Raw genomic sequence first — 22,495 nt, 5'->3', positions numbered from 1 at the left:
GAGATTCCTCACCTCAAGACAGGACAAGATGAAGTTCACGGCTTCTTCTGGGGTAAAGACCTTGAAGAGCCCATCACAAGCCAACAAAATGAACCTACAACACCAGGGAGAGGAATATAAATGGTTTTAGATGCAACCTCCCAAAAAAAACATGGCCTGGAGCTGGAGATAAATATTTGTCCAATGCTGGAGTGATCTTGGCTGACTGCAACCTCCGCCTCCTCGGTTTAAGTGATTCACCTGCTTCAGCCTCCCGAGTACCTGGGATTACAGGGGCCCGCCACATCGCCTGGCTAATTTTTTGTGTTTTTAGGAGAGATGGGGTTTCACCATGTTGGCCAGGCTGGTCTTGAACTCCTGACCTCAAGTGATCCACCTGCCTCAACCTCCCAAAGTGCTGGGATTATAGGCGTGAGCCATCACACCCAGCCAGGCTAAGATTTTTGAAAACCCACTAAATTTCTGTGAGAAAGGTTTAAACTTCTGAGACAAAGGTTTAAACTACTTAAAACCATTTGTGAATAAGATGTTATCTATCAAAACTGAGACTACCCTTCTCTTCTCTTCACCAATTAACAGAATTATTAATTACCTCAAACATTAGGTGCTGTACTTTCTTAGACAAACTCAAGGAAAATCACTGAATAAAAACACTGGGTGTTATGGTAAACATACAAGAATGTATATTACCATTTACAGACATAAAGCTGAGAATGAGCCTGGCCTCAGTGAAACATCCTTGGACACACACTGCACACCTGGGGGCTACATGCAAGTCCAAGGTCCAAGAGGGGGCAGCTGTTCATGTTCCTGTGTTTGAAGCCACATGCTCTCCCTTTCAGAATCAGCCCCTCTCTAGACTGCCCCCCGGAATCTTTCTGAACACCAATGGATTTGATGTGACAGTTCGTTCTCCCGGCATTGGGGGTGGGGAATATACTTCCCCACGGCTTTATGGTATAAGCCACCTTCCTTTTCTCACTCTAATACCTGTATCTTTGTTTTCCTTTTTGTTGTTGTTGTTGAGATGGAATTTCACTCTTGTTGCCCAGGCTGGAGTGCAATGGCATCAGCTCACTGCAACCTCTGCCTCCCGGGTTGAAGCAATTATCTGGCCTCACCCTCCCGAGTAGCTGGGATTACAATCACCCATCATCAGGCCCAGCTAATTTTTGTATTTTTAGGAGAGACAGGATTTTGCCATGTTGGCCAGGCTGGTCTCGAACTCCTGACCTCAGGTGATCCAGAATTAGAGGCGTGAGCCACTGTGCCCAGCCTGTTTTCTTCTTTTGACTAGGCTGTCATTCAACCACTATTTGCTGAGCAGGTGGTCTGTGCTAAGAACACAGTAGGGCCTAGTCCTAGCAAGCTCCTGCCCCTTCTAGTGTCATGAGAGTCAGATCCTGAATAACCAATCACACAGACCCATGACTGCAACCCAGGAAGGGGAGCTAGGAGGCAAAGCAGAGGGTGCTGAACAGATGGGGCCCTGGGGGCATCGTTCAGAAAACCAGAGGTGGCAGCTGCTGGAAAGATGATAGAGGACCCCCTAGGGTACATGAGAACATAACACACTGAAGGCAGATGTAGAGAATGGGGCAATGGCTCGACAAGAGGCCAAGCCGGCGAGTGCCAAAGCAAGGCAGCGCTGGGGCAGGACTGAGAGCAGCGCGCCGAGGAGCTCCCCGCCACAGTGCCGCTAGCGTCCCGCGCCTCCCCTCAACCCAGTGCCGTGGAGCCTGCCTCCGTGAGCCTTCCTCTCGTCTCCCTCCTGCTGCTGCCTTAGTTCAGCCCTCACCATCAGGCCAGGGCGGCTGCACTGCTGCTCACGGGCCTCCCTAGCTCCATAATACCATCTTTAATCATTACCTGTTGAGGCCTTGCCCTCCGCCAGCACAGTGCCTTATTAAGTATGAAGAACAGGAGATGAACAAGTGAACAGTCTCCTTCTCAACTGATCCTGGCTCTGCGGGAAAACCTCCTGATTCTCCACTAATATCAACTAGAATTCAGGCTCTCCAGCATGGGACTGAGGGCCCTTCAGAATCTGTCCCCAAAGCACCCTGCTCTCACTTTCCCACCACTGTCTCAGTCCTCCAAGCACCTGTCTAGCCATGCTTTCACACTGTCACATTTTAATGCCTGAGTGTGTGTTCCCTGTGAAAGGAAGGCCTTTCTCTCTCCAACACGAATACGCCTTCCGCCACTGCCAAAGTCCCCAAGCGTACCGCACACGCCTAGGACACACCAGACTGAAACTGCCCATCCCCATGTGTGCTTCCCTACCCCTGTGGAACCCAGCAGAGCAGAAACCACATTGTTTATCTCTATACCCACAGGGCCTAGCACCATGCACACCTTCCCTCCAACAAAGGCTTGATGAAAACTGGAAGAAACGAGGAAGAGAAATACAGCCACATGCAGGCGCACCTGTGCCTCTGGTAGGGGTCTTTACCTGTCATTAGGGGTCAGCTGGCAGCGTCTGATGTCAGGCACAGATGTGACACCACAGCGCTTGTACTGCCCGTCCCCAATGGAGCGGGATACCTCTAGCACGCCCAAAACACGCCCATCCCTAAAATGAGAGGAAAGACATTTCAGACTCTTCCTGACAGATCATGGGTCCACAGTACTTAGAATCTCACCTTAAAAAGCAGGGAATGTAAGAGCTACTGTCAGTAGGTAGTCACGCTGTGCATTTTTTTCATCAGTGTACCGTGTTTGGTTTGTCTGATAAATTTGGAGTTTTTCTGAGAAACGGAGCAGTAATGCGGCATCGACTTATTAAAATACATTTTAAGCCTTTGGAAAAAAAAAAAAAAGCAGGGAATGGAAGTGTGAAAGATATAGGCTGTGGAATTCACATTATTAACCAGTACTGACATTTCTGGATCTCAAATACACAAGGATGTCTAGGCCATTCACCGCTGCCCTAGGGCAGGGAGCCTGCCCAGCTGCACGAGGTGGAAATGGCATTTCTGACAGCTGATAAACAGTACTGCCCAGCCTAACCTCCATGGACTCAGCAGTTCTCATCACACATCCAGGCCCAAACTCCAGAATCAAATCTGACTGGACTGGGTGGGGGAGCCTGGCAGTGTTTTCATATCTTAAAGCTCCTTGAGAGTTTCACACATGCCTCAGGGTTAACAATAGCTAAAACAGAGGGATATTTTACATTTCAATCTAATTAGATTTGGAAAATCCCTGAAAGTGATTATTCCTGGATTGTGGGGCACATTTCCTTTGCATCAAGTACAGGCATGTAAATGACAGTAACCTGCATATGGCATCGTGGTTTTCCCCATTCTATTTTTAGGTGAGGGGATACGGAGATGGGGCAGTGATCTACAAATGGGAAGAGACATGTAAGGCAGAGTCCTACTGTCAAGGAAAAGCCACCTGGGGGAGCCTACTGCCCCGAAGAACAATTCGGGTCTGGGCTGTAGGCCTGTCACCTTAGGCAGCTGCAGGCGCTCTCCCCTTCAGGCCCTTGTCTGTAAAGGCAGGAAGAGAACCCACACTCAAAGCCCAAGAGCACTCCATAAATGCCACGGCTATGCGTGGGCGTTTAGGATCACGGCAGGGGGGCCTCCCAAATCATGGACCACGCATTCAGGAGATGCGGTGCAGACAGATGCACGTGGTAGCAAACGCTTCCTGGACTGGTGTCCTAAAGGCAGAATTCAACCTGGCCCTTCTCTGGACCCCAGTTACCCTCTCAGGGGCTCAAAGTTCAGCATCCGTAACAAACATGTTTTTTCTTCCTCACAGACTTCTACTGGCATCTGCAAAAAGCCTAGCGATCTTCTAGGATATAAACTTTTAAAACAAACAGCAAGAGGAACCAGAGTGCACAGGGAAAGAGCTGAAGACTAAAGACGGGCATGGGGCAGTTGGCCTTAGGAGCTGCCCGTTCAGGAAGCAGCTCACAGTTTAAGTACTATGAAAAGCCAACAGAGTACCTCTCCCACAACCAAATGATTGGGTGTCTGGTGTGGATCTCCCCATCCCAGTCAGAAACCCATCCTGTTTCAACAAGATTAAGAGTACAATGACCACCTCTGCAATGGCAGGTCCCAGAAGATCAAGTAGTTACCAGCAACTTCTGGTACTGCACAACACAGTACAGAAAACATGAAACAATTGCTAAGTCTAAAGAAGGAAAATATGAGCAGCACAGGATCTGCGTGCACACTCGCACGCGCTTGCTCGCTCTCTTTTTTGAGAGACAGGGTCTCACTCTGTTGCCCAGGCTGGAGAGCAGTGATGTAATCATAGCTCCCTGGGCTCAAGTGATCCTCCCACCTCAGCCTCCTGAGTAGCTAGAACTACAGGTGCCACCAAGCCCAGTTAAGTAACAAATTTTTTTTTTTTTTTTTTTTTTTTTTTTACAGATGGGGTGTTGCCCAGGCTGGTCTTAAAACAACTGGCCTCAAGCAATTCTCCCACCTCAGCCTCCAAAAATGCCGAGATTACAGGTATAATGTGCCTCATTCTTATTTTCTTCAGATGGAGTCTAGCTCTGTTGCCCAGGTTGGAGTGCAGTAGTGCAATATCAGCTCACCGCAACAACCTCCACCTCCCAGGTTCAAGTGATTCTCCTGCCTCAGCCTCCCGAGTACCTGGGATTATAGGTGCCCGCCACCACGCCCAGCTAATTTCTGTATTTTCAATAGAGATGGGATTTCACTGTGTTGGCCAGGCTGATCTCGTGATCCACCCTCCTCGGCCTCCCAAAGTGCTGGGATTACAAGCGTGAGCCACCACACCTGGCCTCTCATTCTTGTTTTCAAAGTTCCACATACAGAGTAGTAATCTTACATTCACTGAGCTGCTAGAGTAACAGGAGAAAGTAGCAATGGACAGAATGATGGATGCCAGGAAACGCATTTGGTAATGATGCAGGAAGCCAGACTGGCACTATGCTTATACCCAATGCAATGTCCTACGTAGGATACCACGTGCAAATACCCGTCAGTTCAACAAAGGCCAATCACAGAGTCCTGACCCTGAGACCAAGCATCACACAGGGTGAATTCATGCCGCTTCTACTTTGGGAAGTGCTGGTACAAGTCCAAAAGGATCACCACTGACAAGGCTGGTCAGGAATCAGCCCCAGCAGCCCCACAGGCTTTGTACTTCCCAGTCTGCTTGATCCATTTCACTAGAACTCTTAAATTTTAAGAGAAAGGGTCCTGCTATGCTACCCAGACTGGAGTGCAGTGGCTAGTCACAGGCATGGTGGCGCATTACAGGCTCAAGTGCCTGGACTCAAACGACCCTCCCGCCTCAGCCTCCAAGTGGCTAGGACTATAGGCGTGTGCCAACAATGCATACCCTACCCGTGTCCATTTCTTAGAAAGTCTGCACTACTCTAGACACAGCAGAAAGCTGTTTCACAGCACGTTCTCCCGTTGCTGTTTTCAAAGTTCAAAGTGCCCAAAGTTCATTCTTTCCCCTTCCCTCAAAATTTCCCCCCACCCCCATAATTACAATGCTTAGCAGATAGCAGCTTTTTAAGTCTCAGCCTACCAAGCCAATCTGCCTGTCCCTTGGTACCACCCCTCATTAGGATGGGCCTCCTGCCCTTACACCCTTCCAACTTTTGTTCTGTGCTCTTTATTTCTCTTCTGTTTTCTGCCAACCAGAGAACTGTTTTCCTATTATTGGACAAGCTGTTCAACAGTTTCTTCAGATCTTGGCTATTTTTGTTGATAGTTTCTGTTCTAATTCTTTCTCCAGAGAGAGAGACTGAGCGAGACTGAGACATCTTACTACTTGTGTGTTTAAGGCTAATCTGGCTGCCTTTAGCAGCCAGAAACTGCTTGGACTTCAGCTCCTCTTGCATGTCAGTAAAAGCAAGATGCAGTGTGTCTCAATAAACAGACTATCCCCAAGTGATGTTTGCAAAGCTAAGATTGGGAGGTGGAAACTCCATCTCCTGACTATCCAAAAACTGGCAGATGCCTAAATCCAATGTATTAATACAATGAGTGCTCCAGAGATAACCGAAGTACAATGCTAGAAGAGTTACTTTTAGTTATGAGGGAGCTGCACTTGATCAAGTTCTAGGCACACAGTACTGACATTTAAATTTAAATGCTATATGTAAACTTCCCATCTGTTCAGCTGCCTTCCTTATAAAATAAAAATAAAACTTGTCTTATTCTCAGAAAATTCACTGCTACATAGCTACCTTCAATGTACGAAAGGAGAAAAAATTAAGACTACACAAAGATTTGCTTAGTTCTGTAAGAAATACCGGAATCAAAAAATAGGATGAAGGGGACACAGGGATGATAAAGCGTGACATCGCTAAATGTCTTTTTACTCAATTTAGATTTTGAAGCATGCTATAGGGAATTTTTCATTGTTTTATTGTGGTAAAATATACATGAAATTTACCATCTTAACCATTTCTAAGTGTACAGTTTGGCAGCATTAAATATATTCACAGTGTTGTGTAATCATTACTACCATCCATCCCCAGAACTTTTCTATCTTCCCAAACAGAGACTGTTCCCATTAAACACTAACCCCACAATTCATCCGCTGTACCTCCCAGTAACTACCATTCTACTGTCTGTGAACTTGACTGGTAACTCCTATAAGTGAAATCACAGTGTTTGTCTTTTTGCATCTGGCTTTTTTTTTTTTTTTTTAAAGATAAGAGTCTTACTCTGTTGCCCAAGCTGGAGTACAATGGCGCGATCTCAGCTCACTGCAACCTCCACATCCCAGGTTGAAGCAATTCTCCTGCCTCAGCCTCCCAAGTAGCTTGGGGTACAGGTGCATGCCACCACACCCGGCTAATTTTTGTATTTAGTAGAGACAGGGTTTCACCATGTTGGCCATGCTGGTCTCAAACTCCTGACCTCAGGTAATCCACCTGCCTTGCCTCCTAAAGTGCTGGGATTACAGGTGTGAGCCACCATGCCTGACTGCATCTGGCTTCTTTTACTTAGCATAAAGTCCTCAGGTTCATCCATTCTGCAACATAAGCCAGAATTTCCTTCCTTTTTGAGGTTAAAAAATACTCTGTTACAGAGATATCTCACACTTTGCTTATCTATTCATCTGTCAATGAACATCTGGGCTGCTTCTCTCTTTTGTCTGTGGTGGAAAATGCTGCTGTGAACATGGGTGTGCAAGTATCTGTTTGTGTCCCTGCTTTTAGTTCTTTTGGGTACATACCCAGAAGTGAAACTGCAGATCATGTGCTAACTCTGTGTTTAATGTTTGAGGAACTGCCACACTGTTTTCCATTGTGGCTACACCATTTCACATTCCCACCAACCAGGCAAAGGGGTTCTAATTTATCCACATAATATATAAAGGCAAAAAAGCTATTTATAAATTGGATAAACTGAAAACAATAAACCGAATAAAAATAAATGGAAAACAAATAACCAAAGTGGTAAAATAACCACAGTAAAAAGTTATATTTCACTTTTGCACACAGTAAGGACAGTATCTTTCTAGTGAGATATATTCTAAGGGCAAGACAACAGCAAGAAACACAAACTAAAGTGATGATTTTTATATTTTTTTGAGACAAGGTCTCACTCTGTCACCTTGGCTGGAGTACAGTGGCATAATCATAGCTCACCAGATCCTAGAACTCCTAAATTGAAGAGAACCTCCTGTCTCAGCCACCAGAGTGGCTGGGACTACAGGTGCATACCACCAGATCTGGCTCCATGCTTCTGTTTTTATTTTTTGTAGAGATAAGGTCTCACTGTGTTACCCAGGCTACTCTCAAATTTCTGGCGTGGAGCAGTCCTCCTGCCTGAGGCACTGGAATTACAGGTGTGAGCCCTCTGCTCCCCCAGTAGTGATAATTTTGATACTATAAAACTACTTTAACAAATAAATATACTGTTGTTAAGAACCAAGATTTCTAACATTAAGAAAAATGAGCTATAAATATTAAATCAAAGAAGAGAAAACTCTGTAATGTTAAATATGAGTAAGAAATAGCACTCCAAGCTTGTGATTTAAAATGTGCTGTTTCCTAACTCTGTATGTCTCGAGTAGCCATAGAACTAATGACACTCCAACTGAACTGAGCACCTAAGAGCATGGATTTGGGTTCTTTTTTAAAAAAAATTTGTCCCCACCCACACTAAACTGATGTATTTTTTTTTTTTTTTTTTTTTTGAGACAGTCTTGCTCTGTTACTCAAGCTGGTGTGCAGTGGTACGATCTCTGCTCACTGCAACCTCTGCCTCCCAGGCTGAAACAATCCTCCCACCTCAGCCTCCTGGGTAGATGGGACCACAGGTGTGTGGCACCACACCTGGCTTATTTCTCTTTTTTTCTCTATTTCTTGTAGAGATGGGGTTTCACCAATGTTACCTAAATTGGTCTTGAATTCCTAGGCTCAAGAGATCCACCCACTTCAGCCTCCCAAAGTGCTGGGATTACAGGTGTGAGCCACTGCACCCAGCCTGGATTTTGGTTCTTAAACATTAATATACACGTAAGACAAGGGCACAGGAACCAGCTGGCAGGAGTTTCCAGTGGCCCTATCTGAGATGAAGTGAACAGCAGCAAATACCATGACTGTAACTACAACTAACTCACTGAATAGTCTGTTGGCACACAGGAATTTGCAGGGCAAGGATGGAGGGAGAGAAGCAGAGAAGTGAAAGAAAAACACTAATTTGCACAACTACAGGTTGTCCTTTCAAATTGGTGATTAAAGGACAGAATGAAACATTTACCCTATTTTAGAAGAATTATGTTCTCTTATTGATAATGAAAAGAGTCTCTTTACAGAATGCCACTAATATGTGTGAAAGGAATCACAGCATATGAAAATTATCTTTGACATCTCTAATGAAATAATGATTTAGGGATGCTAAGACCATTAGGTGACAGGTTGACAAGAAACAGAATATTCACAAGGTACCAGTGAACCTCCCCAGATTTCTTACTGATGATACAAGGTAACAGGAACATCTGGCTGTTACCACCAGAGTCAAGTGCTGGGATCTGGCAACTTTAAGGGTCACATTATGTGCCTACTGAAGTGAAGGACTACTAAGTATACAGCGTCCCCCATAAAACACTACTAAAAACACCTAATCTGAATCTAAAGAAGGCTTTACACCTAACTTCCAGCTTATAGGAAGTATGTGGAAATAACACCATAAAGAAACAGGCAAGTTCAGAATGTTGTACAACTGCTGGCCCATAACATGGTTCAAAGCCTGGTAAGAAATGAGAGTTTTGGCAGGGCGCAGTAGTTCACATCTGTAATCCCTGCACTCTGGCAGGCCAAGGAAGGAGGATCACTTGAACTCGGTGTGGGACACAGAGAGAGACAGAGACCCTGTCCCTACCAAAGAAATAAAAAAAAGCCAGGCATAGTGGCACAGGCCTGTGGCCCCAGCTACTTGGGAGGCTGCGGCTGGAGGATCACTTGAGCCTCAGAGGTCAAGGCTGCAGTGAGCTGTGATCATGCCGCACTGCACTCCAGGCAACAGAGCAAGAAACTCTCTCAAAAACAAACAAACAAAAAAGAAATGCAAGCTGAGTCTACGGCAGACATGAATGCTGACTAGACCCTGGTTTGAAACAAAGATGCTTTGGGGTAACTTGGGAAATAAAAATATAGACAGGATATTTAGATAACCTAACATAACCTAAGGAAATATTACTGTCTTAGGTGTGAAAATTCTCATTCATTATGTGAAGAACGTCTTTGTCTTTAGGAGATGCATGCGTAAGTATTTGGAGTGTTATGTCACCACGTCTGCAACTTTTAAATAGATCAACCTGTCACACATCTATACAAACATGACAAAATGTTCACTGCTACATTTTGAAATGTTTGTTTTACTACTGCAAAGTTCCTTCTGTATGTCTGAAAAAAATCAATAATAAAAGCTGAGGGTGGAGGAGCCAGCCCGGGCCTCAGGCAGGAAAACAGTCCACAACAGGGCTCTGCTGCTCAGGGGCAGAGCCCACGCTGCCGGTCTCAGCCTCCAGCCCCTCTTCTCTAAGAAGAAGGGTTCACCCAAGCCCACACTGTCAAATGGTAACTCTAAGGCATGTACACACTGCTCTGAATGAGGTTGGAGACTAGGATACAGGAAGCAACTGCAACACAATTAGCCTTACTTGCAGCCACAGGACTGTCAGTATCCAATTATTTTCAAGTAGTTCAGGCAAAAGCAGAATGTAAAACTTACATGAAAGGGGAGAAGAGGTGATGCTTACACTCAAATTAGAGTCACATCCTCAGGCATGACTGTCCACAGTAGTTTCTAGGACAGTAGTGATGGCAGCAAATACTGGGCAAACACCACCACTTGAGGCCTGAAACCAGCCCTACAGTCCCATCACTGCTCACGTAAACTGCAGCAACCGTGAATAAAATTGGTTCTCACTAATCCAGGAGCTTTTTGAACAAACAAAAGTAGTAGTTCCAGCTACTCTCCAGAAATCTCCCCATACCACTAACTAGATTCAGCCTGGAGCAATAAAAAAGACTTTCCCAAATGAACAACAGAAGAGGCACTATACTTCAAAAAACAGGTAAGTGCAGTCTTATACTAAGAGATGATCTCTCTCTTATCTCTGACAGAAAATAAAATTTTAATAGTCAAACTGTACAATACCAGAAAAAAACTTCTAGAGGAATCTATAATGCAATGTCCTTGACGTGGAATTCTAAAGAAAAAACAAATGCCCTCCTTTAGCTGCCTTGGATAGAAGCAGGTAATAAAACCAGAGCAGACATACAGTTTTCAAAGATTTAAAAAGAGAGTGAAATGAAACCGCAAAAGACAGAACCAAGAAAGACATGGTCCTCTGTGCCAGAAGTTATTCCCAAGAAGTCCGAAGACATTATTGAACCCGTCTTAGCTACTTCAGATTTTCTCTCCGGAGAATTCACCTAAAACCGTAACTTATTCAGCGCAACAAATGATAGTATTTAAGAAACTTCCTCGGCACAGAGAAAACACTGTGAATGGTAAATATGAATTTGTCCTTTTGCAAATGAAGGGAGGCAAGTTTCCTTCCACTTGGACATATGTGAAATTCTACGACAGTCATCCACCTACGTCACCAGTGTTAGAACTCAGACACAGCCTCGTCACACTGAGGACTATGTCGCATGGCAAGTTCGACTCCTTGAAGGTCTCAGGTACCTTTCTACAGCAACAGCCCTCCTTCCCTGGAGCCCCTCTCAGTTCCCTGGTTACCTGACGTTCCCTCCAGCCTTCTGTATCCTCATCCGCTCTTCATACTGAGTTGGATTATGCTCTTTGCTGAGGCTTAAGGCTGCATGTTTTTGACTCTCCTCATTATAACGACACAAGATTGCCTAGGAAGATGGAGATCATAACAGTCATGAAATTCAGTGGGCCCAGCATCTAAAGGTACCAGTTGAAGAAAACAGTTAACAGTGGGGTTTCACATTCAGCCTACTGCTGGTAAACTCAAGTTCAGAGAATCAGGCAGCAAAGACGTGTCAAAGACACAACAGTCAGGGAGAGAGTTGCCCCCAGTTTTGGTATCAACTCTGGTGCAAACTCTGCTGAATGACTACAGCCAAGCACTCCCTTGGATGTTGTCACATTGGTGACATGAAAGGAAGCATTCAACAAGTATCAAGGTCCCTTTTGGCCAGAGACATGTCCATAAGCCTATGGAAGGCAGAGGGCCAGCCTTATACATGCTGGCCAAGTGTCAGGCAGGCCTTCCACACCAGTGCCTCCACGTGTTCTCACCCCTGCCAGGTTCACCATGTGTTTTACAGGAGGACACTGAAGCATGAGGAATAAGTAACCAATAAAGTCACAGAGCGCAGCCAGGATTCAAATTTGGGTCTGACTCCTAAGGATTATTTTATTTTTTATTTTTTGCCAATTTTCCTCTTGCTATTTCTGAAGTCATTTGGTTTAAACACATGTGCGCTAGGGCCAGTCTACTACAGGGTCACCAGAATATAAACTCTACCAGGCAGGGGCTCTCACCTGCTATATTCCCAGCTATACCCCTAACAGGGATTATTTGATGAATAATCCCCAAAAAAGCATCGGAGGGAGGGGTCTAAAGATGCTGCCTAAGTGTAGGCAGAGTCACTTGGTTCCTGTGACTGCTGAAGGAGCAAAGAGGCTGGCTGAAAAAGTAGCAATGGAATGGAACGTGGCCCTGACACGGCAGAGGTAGGGTCTGCAGGCTGCTTTCCACAGCAGCACCCTCTAGGCTTTACAGCAGCCCCACGACTATCGCCAGCAGGAACCACACCCTGGGCTTTCTCCCTCAGCCAGGGACTGGGCTTGGGGGATGTATGGCACCTCACCTGGTATTTTCTAGCTACAGCTTTTGAGTTACTCTGCAATCACAATAACTTTGAGAGGCAGGGGTTAAAACTTTTCATTCAACACTGTCTAAGGTCAGAGAAATGAAATAAAAGAATATTTAGGCTACTTGCATACTAATTACATTCTGATCTACAGCATCACACACACACAATAAACCACAGGAGGAAAAAAGAGACTAAAAAGACAGGCTCTGGGTTTTAAAGCACAAGTCTACCACAGGGTATACGTCTACCCAGAGGACAAACTGCCTCTAGCTGAGCTGCTGTTCTCTTACCCAGGAGTTTAACTGCAGCGGAACACTCTGCAGCAACCCCAGAAGAAAGGTTTCAATGCAGACATCGTCACTTTAATCTTACTCAGCAAGTATATGCTAAGATCTTTTCCCCATAAAACATATTGTCATCTAAGTGGGTGGCTCCAGAGCCCCATACCCGACTATCTCCGAGGTTGGCAATATAAAGAATGTTGTCTACAGCCAGAACGCACGTGGCAGTGGACCCATCTTTCCAGGCAGGCTTCCTGGGGGGAAACACATCAGAAATACAGTCACCACAAACAGCCTAGCACTTTGAGACTAATTTCCAGGGCAGAATGGAAAGTATCTCATATTTCAAAATGGACCATTTCCCTGACAATTGTTTTTTTTTTTTCCTGTTTTAGACTTAGCTAATGGTTGTTTAAGAGCTTACTCAGTGCTAGGCACTTTTCAGACAGTGAGCATTAGTGTTAAACCACATCAGAAGACTGAAATGCATTTAGGAAAGCATGCACAGTCCACTCAAACTTCTTCATGAAGTTATACTCACTGGCTGGAAGCTTGTTTAAGGAACTCTTCATCAGTATGCTTGAAAGTGTCCAAAAGGCATCTCTTCACGGTTTTCTCTACACTGATGCCATCTCCTGTTACAGAAGGGCCAAAAGAAAACAATCTCTCAGGGAGGGAAGATTATCCTGTTCCCACTGACATTTTGCTTTTGTAATTTCTGCACATCAACTGATTTCAAGCATGATTAAGAACAATTTCTATTTTTTGTTCTGAGACTGGGTCTCACTCTGTCACCCAGGCTGGAGTGCTATGGTGCAACTGTGGCTCACTGCAGCCTCAATCTCCTGGGCTCAGGCAATCATCCCACCACAGCCTCCCAAGTAGCTGGGACCATAGGCGCACACCACCATGTCCAGCTAGTTTTGTTTTTTGGGGGTTTTTGTTTGTTTTTGTAGTGACGGAGTCTCCCTATGTTGCCCAGGCTGGTCTCAAACTCCTGGGTGTAAGTCATCTTCTGGCCTTAGCCTTCCAAAGTGCTGCATGAGCCACTGTGCCCAGCCAGAACAATCTCTGTTTCCTCACCTATAACACAGTGCCATCTGAAGTTGTTTTTACAAGTTTTCCAATAAAGGTAAGACACTACTGTAACCCCAAGACAATTCACAAAAGGTGTCTATCACGTAGAATCATGAGAAGCGCCACCCTAAGGCACACCTCCGGGGCCGCCACACCTAGAAGCCCTGGAGTCCACTCAGCCCCACTCTTCTCATCAATGACTCTTTGCTAAAGCCAAAATGACACATCTGACTGCTTCACACAGCCGTCCAAACAGCAACAACCAAAATGAATAGTAACCGATTTAGTTCTGTCTCACCTTTAGGAAATTTTCTGATTAAGTTCTGATGCAAATTCTGTGCAGCAAATTTTGAGGCTCGAATTCCTCCGTGTCCATCAAATACAGCAAAATACGAAACTCGAGTACTGAAAGAATGAATTGAGAGTTAATTAAATTATCACAGCAAAAACCACACTTTTCCATTAAAGCTTTTAAATCTCATCTCAAAGAGTGAACATTAATAAGTCTGAGGAGGTCACACTAGTAAGACCCTAGTCACACTGCTACAAATGGGGGGAAAAGGCTTTAACATTAACTGAGACAAACATTTAAGTAACATTCACAGCATTTTGTCTTAAAAAAAAATAAAAATAAAAAAAATAAAAAACGTGTGTGTGTATGAGAGCATGGGGGGTGTTTCTGGTCATGACTGGAAGACCTGCTAGAGGTCTAATATTCTAAAAGAGCTGTAACACTTTCACAGCATTTTAAATTAAATGTTTAAAACTCACATTTGCTTCAAAGATCAAGATCTGTTAATTCTGGTTTTTCACTGACAACACTATTTTATTCCATAACCTGATCTGTGTGTTAAATGTTTAAAACCAAATCTGTTCCTATTTAAATCAGACTTGGTTTTAAACATTAAAGCACAGATCAGGCTATTTATCGAAAACAGTCAAAAATAGAATCATGCATCACTTAGCAACAGAAATGCATTGTTAGGTGATACTGTTGTGTGCACATCACAGAACATATTTACACAAGCGGAGATAGTGTAGCTTACTACACACCTAAGCTACACAGTAGAGCCTACTGCTCTCAGGCTAAACTGCAGAGCACGTTACTGCACTAAATACCGTATGCAGTTGTAACACGATGGTAGTATTTGTGTATTTAAACATACCTAAACACAGAAAAAGTACAGCAAACATGGTATTATGGCTGAACACGGCAGCTCACGCCTATTAATCCCAACACTTTGGGAGATGACCAAGGCAGGAGGATCACCTGAGGCCAGGAGTTAAAGACCAGCCTGGGCAACATAGTGAGACCCCATCTCTACAAAATTTGTAATCTTATGGGAGCACCATCATATATGTAGTCCATCACTGACTTGATGTTGTTATCAGCACATGACTGTATCTATAAGAGCAGGAAGGATATTACAGAATTATTACTCAAATAAATTTTGAGTATCTCATTTTTAAAACCTATCTTACTATTATAGCTATTCCTATTCCCCTTTCAAGTTTTGCCAGAAAACCCACACATATGGAATAAAAGACATCAAAGAAACTATTTCAAGAAGGAAAAAAACCAAAAATGCCTATGAGAAATAACATTTATTCTAGAGAGCTGCTTTTCCTTCAAATTTTTTGGAATGTCTTTTCAATTTAGGACATCCTGAGCCATGAGAAAAAAACCTCATCTGCTTTATAACTTAGAGCTGTTATCTTAATATCTGCTATTTGCAAGCCATGATTTAGTATTCCCAATTATATTTAGTCTCAAAGGATCTGCCTTCTTGGGCTCCAGAAGTCCCTTTCCTGGTTTTAATGCAAATCCCAGGCTGGGTGTGGTGGCTCATGCGAGTAATCCTAGCACTTTGGGAGGTCAAGGTGAAACGATGGCTTGAGCCCAGGAGTCTGAGACCAGCCTGAGCAACACAGGGAGACACTGTCTCCACAAAAGTTCAACAAATTAGCCAGTGTAGTGGCACACGCCTATGGTCCCAGCTATTCAGGAGGCTGAGGTGGGAGGATTACTTGAGCCTTGGAGATCAAGCCTGCAATGAGCTGTGATTGTGCCACTGTTCTCCAGCCTGAGCAAGAGAGTTACACCCTGTCTCAATGGGTGTGTATATCATCCCCTCTACATATGATCAGCTGCTCTGCAGCAGTCATCACCTCATCTTCATGACTGGCCCTTAACTGGACAAACGCCATCACCCCAAATGGCTCCAGCACACTGAATGTTAATGCCCAACTGGTGTCAGTTAAAGTACATAATGCATGTATTACGTAATTCTGAATTACGTAACCTAGGTAATATGCATTATTAAATATGTACTACAATGTATGTTAACAGCCAACTTAACGTCCTACCTTCTGGTTACTTTTTCTCCAGGCCCAAGAGCTTATCCTTGATATCATTTTGACTTTTGTTTTTCCTTGGCCCTCATTATCTATACAAGCTCTCCTTGATCGCCATTCATACTTTAATTGGTGGCTTCCAACTCTTATCTTCTAGGTCATGGAATAAAAATATCATCTGCCAGAAGCTGCTCAGTTGCCAGTAAGGAGTAACACATGCTGCAGAGCCACGCCACAGAGCGTCATCTCCCGCTCAGCAGGGTTGCTCAACCTCAACACTACTGACATTCCAGGCTGAAAAATTCTTTGTTGTGGGGCTGCCCTATGCTTTTAAGATGATCTCTACCCACCGGACACCAGTAACAACTCCCTCCCGCAACCATGACAAAAATGTAGCCAAACACTGACAACTGTCCCCTGGGCAGGGGGCAGACTCAACCCCAGCTGAGAATCACTGATGTAGAATCAAGTGATATGTTAGTCTTTCTAGTACGTACAAACTAGCCAGTCCAAAACGCCAGTCAGAACCCAGGAGATGTTAATGCCGAACAGGCTTCCTACCACACAGAGACTCACATGAGGGACGATGGGGGCCTACACTCCTCGGTGATGTCGTTCAGGATGACGTGGGCATCCTGCATCTCCTCCCTCTCACCCTTCCGCTCAGCCACATAGCCCTTCAGACCAAAGATCACCGAAGAGGCTAAGGAAAAGAGAACAAAAAAGCCAATACAAAACTGTGCCCAACCCTCTGGAAACCCTAGTCCCAGAGCAAATGAGAGGGAACTACGACTGTTTTACTCAGCAATATCCTAATGGTGCAAACAAATAAGCAGTACCCCTTACGGCATCTCCCAGCTGCAAGTCTATCATTAACATCAGAGCACTGATGGACAGGGTGAGCTCTAAGAGGTTGCACAGAGACACAAGAGAGGAGTCAGTGAGCACAAAACAACTCTGTCTAGGGTATGAGTCAAAGTGCCAGGGCAAGGGATGTGCCCTGGGGATGTGCCACTATCACAGAGAAGACTCAAATCAGGGGAAAGGATTACGAGCAAATTCAGTCTTGTAATAAATAAGGACAAATGCAAGTCAACAGTTAGACAAATCCAAGTCAGTAGAGTTTGTCTCAAAAGCCCTTGTAGGATGCCCTGAAAATATGTATTTCCATGCTCAAGGCTGGTGAAGAATTTGAACAAATGGTAAGATCAGTTGCTTTTATTTCAACTGAGGAAGAAAAAGATAAGATTCCAATGCAGGGCAGAGATCTATTTACATTTAATGGGTAGGCTCATTTAAACTCATTTTCTGATACCTAATACCAGACAAATAATAAAATGAACACTGCAAAGAGCCGTCCTCTGGGAAGTGACAGGCCAAGCTGAAGAAAACATCTTCCCAGCAAAGTTACAAGTGGACCTTTTCACATACCTCTGCCTGCATCATACAGCTTTCACTGAGGTAACTTGTGGCAAAGGACAGTGCAGTCAATGAAAGTTCCACAGCTCAAGAATACTTTAGTACCACAACTACTCTCTTTAGTTAATACTTTTTGTTTTCTTTCCCACTAACTTTGACAAGTTACAAAATTTGACTACAAATTTCAAACTACTTTTTCCAAGCTTAGGGAAGCTGCCTACCAAGCTAAATCACAGAATTAAAAGCACTAATCAACAAACAGTGAACAAAGACTGGCAGTCACAGCGAGACTAGGTGGTGAAAAACTATTCACTGCAGAAGGCTAAGAAAAAAACCACCTGTATTTTGTAACTCTTGAGGAACAAACGTTAGGTTTCCTATCTGAGCAAAGGGAGGATAAGAGATAGATGTACATGAAAAGTAGGAGGAAAAAAGCACAGAGAAACTCAGAAATCCAACTGCAAAAAGGGAACCCTACTCATTTCTTAGATACAGACATAAAAAGAAAGTATTATTAGAAAGCTGAAACTGGTTTTGCTCTGGGTTGTTTTAAAGTATGAAGTCTGATACATTTGTTGTCAAACTGTCTGAAAACCTTTACAAACTTTCTTTTCCACAAGCTCTTCACCGCCGTTCTTCTCTTCCTCCGAGGTTTTTCTCTTTGCTGCTTTCCCTTCATTCTTTACCATCTGGGGCACTGATGTGGCAAGAGAACCTGGAAATAAAGTAAAAGCCGGACAGAAACACAGCTGTAGACTGTTGGAGAACGTCACTAGCGTACTGGGCTTCATCCTAGCGCTCAGACAAGGTCATTTCAAGCAAGGACTGGCAGTCACAGGCAGACCCGGGAGCTGTATCCTCATGGTGATGGGGGGCACGTTCCCACAGTGAGAGAACATAAAGTTAAGATCCAGGCCCTGAATCAAACAGACCCTGCTGAAGGGGTCTGTAAAAGACTTTTCCCAGTGGTAAAATACATATATATTTTTTGGCCTGTGGCATATACATGTTTTTATATCCACAGGCTCTTAGTATTAAACAAAAACTTACAAAATCTGTAAGTAAAGTAACATATTCTAAAGAAGTTCCAAAAAGTAACAAGTACCCAAAAAGGCTCAAAACGAGGTAAATGTCAGCCTTTAAGAACTGTAATACAGCTTTCAAAGGCAAAACAGGGCTGCCACGCTGTTCCCACTAGTGAAAGGATCTCTACTCAAAGCCAGAGCTAAGGGAATCTGCAGTGTCTACATGTTTGAAATGAGAAAAGTCAACTTTCAAAGAGGTGTGCAACTTAACAGCAAGTCACTTTCCTTTCAGTCTCAGTTGTCTTCACCCTTGCATAACACGGTAAGAATATTTTCACCTCAGAGGGATGTTTGAAAATTGTTGAGGACAGGTAGGAAGAGCATTTATCACAGTGCCTAACACAACAATCTCCAATAACGGCAGCTGTTGTCCTAATGAATGACTGTAAATGTTCTCTGCATTTAGGGATAAAAAGTATTTAGGTATAGAAGTATGCAATAGCCAGATGAAGTGGCACATTCCTGTAGTCATAGCTACTTCAGAGACTGAGGCAGGAGGATCACTTCAGCGCAGGCATTTGAGACCTGCCTGGGCAAAGTAGTGAGACCCTGTTTCTTTAAAAAAAAAAATCTGGCCGGGCGCGGTGGCTCAAGCCTGTAATCCCAGCACTTTGGGAGACCGAGGTGGGTGGATCACGAGGTCAAGAGATCGAGACCATCCTGGTCAACATGATGAAACCCCATCTCGACTAAAAATACAAAAAATTAGCTGGGCGTGGTGGCGTGTGCCTGTAATCCCAGCTACTCAGGAGGCTGAGGCAGGAGAATTGCCTGAACCCAGGAGGCGGAGGATGCGGTGAGCCCAGATCGCGCCATTGCACTCCAGCCGGGGTAACAAGAGCGAAACTCCGTGTCAAAAAAAAAAAAAAAAAAAAGAACAAAAAAAATGCAAGTACTTATTTACTTATTCAACCTACTCTTTGCCAGATATTTCTTTTTCTTTCTGTTTTTGAGACAGGGTCTCACTCTTGTCACACAGACTAGAATGCAGTGGCATGATCATAGTTTAATGACAAAAAGTTCATGATTCAGATCCACAAGTCACCAGTCCCTCTATAGGACAGAAAGACATCCACTCGGTTGGTAGGGTTCATAACTTGAGCTTTCCTTTTGTCCTTTTTTTTTTTTTTTTTTTTTTTTTTTTTAAGATGGAGTCTTGCTCTGTTGCCCAGGCTGGAGCGTAATGGAGCGTTCTCGGGTCACTGCAACCTCCACCTCACAAGTTTAAGCGATTCTCCTACCTCAGCCTACAGGCACGCACCAACACGCCCAGCTAATTTTTGTATTTTTAGCAGAGATGGGGTTTCACCATGTTGGCCAGGCTGGTCTCAAACTCCTGACCTCAAGTTACCTGTGCGCCTTGGCCTCCCAAAGTGCTGGGATTATAGGCATGAGCCACTGCACTCGGCCACAACATAATAACTTTTATTACAACTAAGGGTATCGTCTTTATTAGGAAGGTTTCAGGCTACACTGTGAGTAGGAGAATGCTACAATGTTTTTGTATGGGTCTACAGCCCTGAAGATGGAGAATTCTTATGTAAGATGACTGTAGTACATTTTCTGAAATGGGACTACCTGCATCCCCACTGCCCCACACCATCTATCTCCCAACCTCTCATAACCCTCACCTTCCCCACCAGAGGAGCTCCACATAAGAAGCTCTCATGAGACAGAATCATACCTCTGCCATGTTGGCAAGAGGAATCTCCTCTATTCTTCCCCTCTATTTAATTAGGACATGAAAAGGAACATTTTCAGGAGAAGGTAGAGCCAGTACCACTAGGCTTTATACACTTGGGTCAAGCACTCTGTTTAACGAGGCAAACCAGAATAACAAACTGAATTTTCTAAAATTTTTTTTTTTTTTGAGACGGAGTTTCGCTCTTGTTACCCAGGCTGGAGTGCAATGGCGCGATCTCGGCTCACCGCAACCTCCGCCTCCTGGGTTCAGGCAATTCTCCTGCCTCAGTCTCCTGAGTGGCTGGGATTACAGGCACACGCCACCATGCCCAGCTAATTTTTTGTATTTTTAGCAGAGACGGGGTTTCACTATGTTGACTAGGATGGTCTTGATCTCTTGACCTCGTGATCCACCCGCCTCGGCCTCCCAAAGTGCTGGGATTACAGGCGTGAGCCACGGCGCCCGGCCTTTAAAAAATGTTAATAACAAAGTTGAGAGTAAATCAGTGAACTCTTAATTCTCAAAGCCAGTTCCAACAATCTGAACCTCAAGAAGTTAATATCACCAGAAAGTAATATGGTATTATCTTTGTGCTTCCAATCGATGGTGCCTGTTTATAGTTTTATAGTAAACCTTATGCTGTATTATGACTTAATGTCATCCAAAATCCTGTCAAAATCTATACGGAAATTTCAGGTAAGAATGAAATACTGTGTATTATTTCCATCAGCACCTTGGGCTCTTTTGTCCTACCACTTACCTGAATCGCCACTGCTAGCAGGTGGGAGATCATCAAAAAGCAAAGGTCCCCCTGATCCTGAAACACAGCAGAACACTTAGTGAGCCCACAAAAAATAATGTAAGGCTTAAGTTTCAGAATCCATCCCACCAGGACACCTATGTAGGTTACTGAAATAAACTCAAAACTCTTGCGTCAATCCAGTGGCAACTCATACTGCAGTGAATAATATCTTGAACCTATTTTAAAGTCCTATCATTTCAAAGGAAATAAAAATCTGCCTTAAAAAGTTAAATTGTATTTCAGGTAGTAAAATAAATACTCAAAGGACCGGAGAAAACTGCTCCACATGTTCTGGCAGTACTTCTCAGGGCTAGCAACTAGCAGATTTTTCTGCCTTACCTGATCCCACGGATTCAAAACTTAAAGACAGTCCAACACCTAAAACATCTGTGTGTTGAAAATGGGGGAAAGGGAAAAAGATTGAGACAACTACAATCCCAGGATGAGTAGAGACGTTGACACACACCTGGGAGAGCCTGGAGACTGTACCTGAGTCAGTACTGCTGGCCGGAGGGAGGTCATCAAAGAGCAGGGGTCCTTTCTGAGCTTCCTTCCCTAAAACACAGAAAACCTGTTTAGAGAGCATATGGTCATCATCCAGGACAGATTTTCAAAGGAGAAGACCATGTGGTCTTCCTGCTTTGAGACAAGTTTGCTATTAGATTCAAATTTTCTTCTTCCTGCTAGACAAACTTTTTAAAAATATTTTCTTAACAGCTTTTTAATATGGACATCTGTTTCCAACAGTTACAGTCAACATAAAAGCAATGAATGATGTCCTAACAGGTCATTGTCAGGGTCATTGAGTATTTTGAAGAAGATAAGTATTTTCTTGATAATTTCATTATTGAAAGCATCAAACATTTAAAAGTCTTTCTTTGAAATAGAATCCTGGGGAGAAAAAAACTGATTCTAGACCAGGAAAACAATACTTGAGACTTCAAGACAGAAGCTCAGAGACTGGGCGGCGGTGGGGGAGGCCTTCAAAGACCTACAGGTTTATAAAAATCATATTCTAGTAACATTCTGCTAGGGAAGAAAATCTGTTGTAACCTGGTATCCCTGGCCCCAGCGCAGTGCCTGATTCAATAAATAGCTATCGAGAAAATAAGGAGTTTCAGCTAATCAAAGACAGATGGCCTCAGAAGAAAGTCAGAAAACTCTTAACAAAAAATGTAAAGATTTCCACTCCAAAAGTAAATGTTTTATGCTAATTATCTTTTTCCACATAAAATTTAACCACTATTCCTTATTACCCAGCTTTCCCTAAAATTCTATTTAAGCTATTAGATATCTGAACTGGCACACAGGAATCCAAGTTGAAAGTATGCACGTTCACCTCCTATGAAGTTTGACACACCAATCAAACACATGGGCTTTATCTCACCTCTTGTTCCTCAGAGTTCAAGTATTAAAATTTACTCATTTAGGCCAGGCGTGGTGGCTCATGCCTATAATCCCAAC

The 22,495-nt window shown here is 43.9% G+C and overlaps 1 protein-coding gene and 1 pseudogene across 3 annotated transcripts in view; both read right to left on the bottom strand.

Moving 5' to 3' along the window:
• The window catches only part of ILKAP (ILK associated serine/threonine phosphatase), a 31,332-nt gene that overhangs the window by 512 nt on the left and 8,325 nt on the right, over positions 1-22,495 (bottom strand). The window contains exons 2-12 of one of the 3 annotated variants that reach the window (XM_074398771.1): positions 21,521-21,586; positions 21,371-21,418; positions 20,990-21,046; positions 18,056-18,175; positions 16,618-16,744; positions 13,985-14,091; positions 13,151-13,244; positions 12,776-12,863; positions 11,220-11,341; positions 2,456-2,575; positions 13-94 (exon numbers count right to left, since the gene is read on the bottom strand). In XM_074398771.1, coding sequence (XP_074254872.1) covers positions 13-94; positions 2,456-2,575; positions 11,220-11,341; positions 12,776-12,863; positions 13,151-13,244; positions 13,985-14,091; positions 16,618-16,744; positions 18,056-18,175; positions 20,990-21,046; positions 21,371-21,418; positions 21,521-21,586 — 1,031 coding nt within the window. Of the gene's footprint in view, positions 1-12; positions 95-2,455; positions 2,576-11,219; positions 11,342-12,775; positions 12,864-13,150; positions 13,245-13,984; positions 14,092-16,617; positions 16,745-18,055; positions 18,176-20,989; positions 21,047-21,370; positions 21,587-22,495 lie in introns of all 3 variants that reach the window. The other 2 variants (XM_039469921.2, XM_039469923.2) reach the window with 2 other exon arrangements.
• On the bottom strand, positions 14,356-14,423 carry LOC120364452 (U7 small nuclear RNA; annotated as a pseudogene).

This window comes from Saimiri boliviensis, chromosome 5, assembly GCF_048565385.1.
Source record: "Saimiri boliviensis isolate mSaiBol1 chromosome 5, mSaiBol1.pri, whole genome shotgun sequence".
Classification (NCBI taxonomy): domain Eukaryota; kingdom Metazoa; phylum Chordata; class Mammalia; order Primates; family Cebidae; genus Saimiri; species Saimiri boliviensis.
The sequence above is the reverse complement of the archived record's forward strand: the minus strand, read 5'-3'. Positions and strand labels throughout refer to the sequence as shown.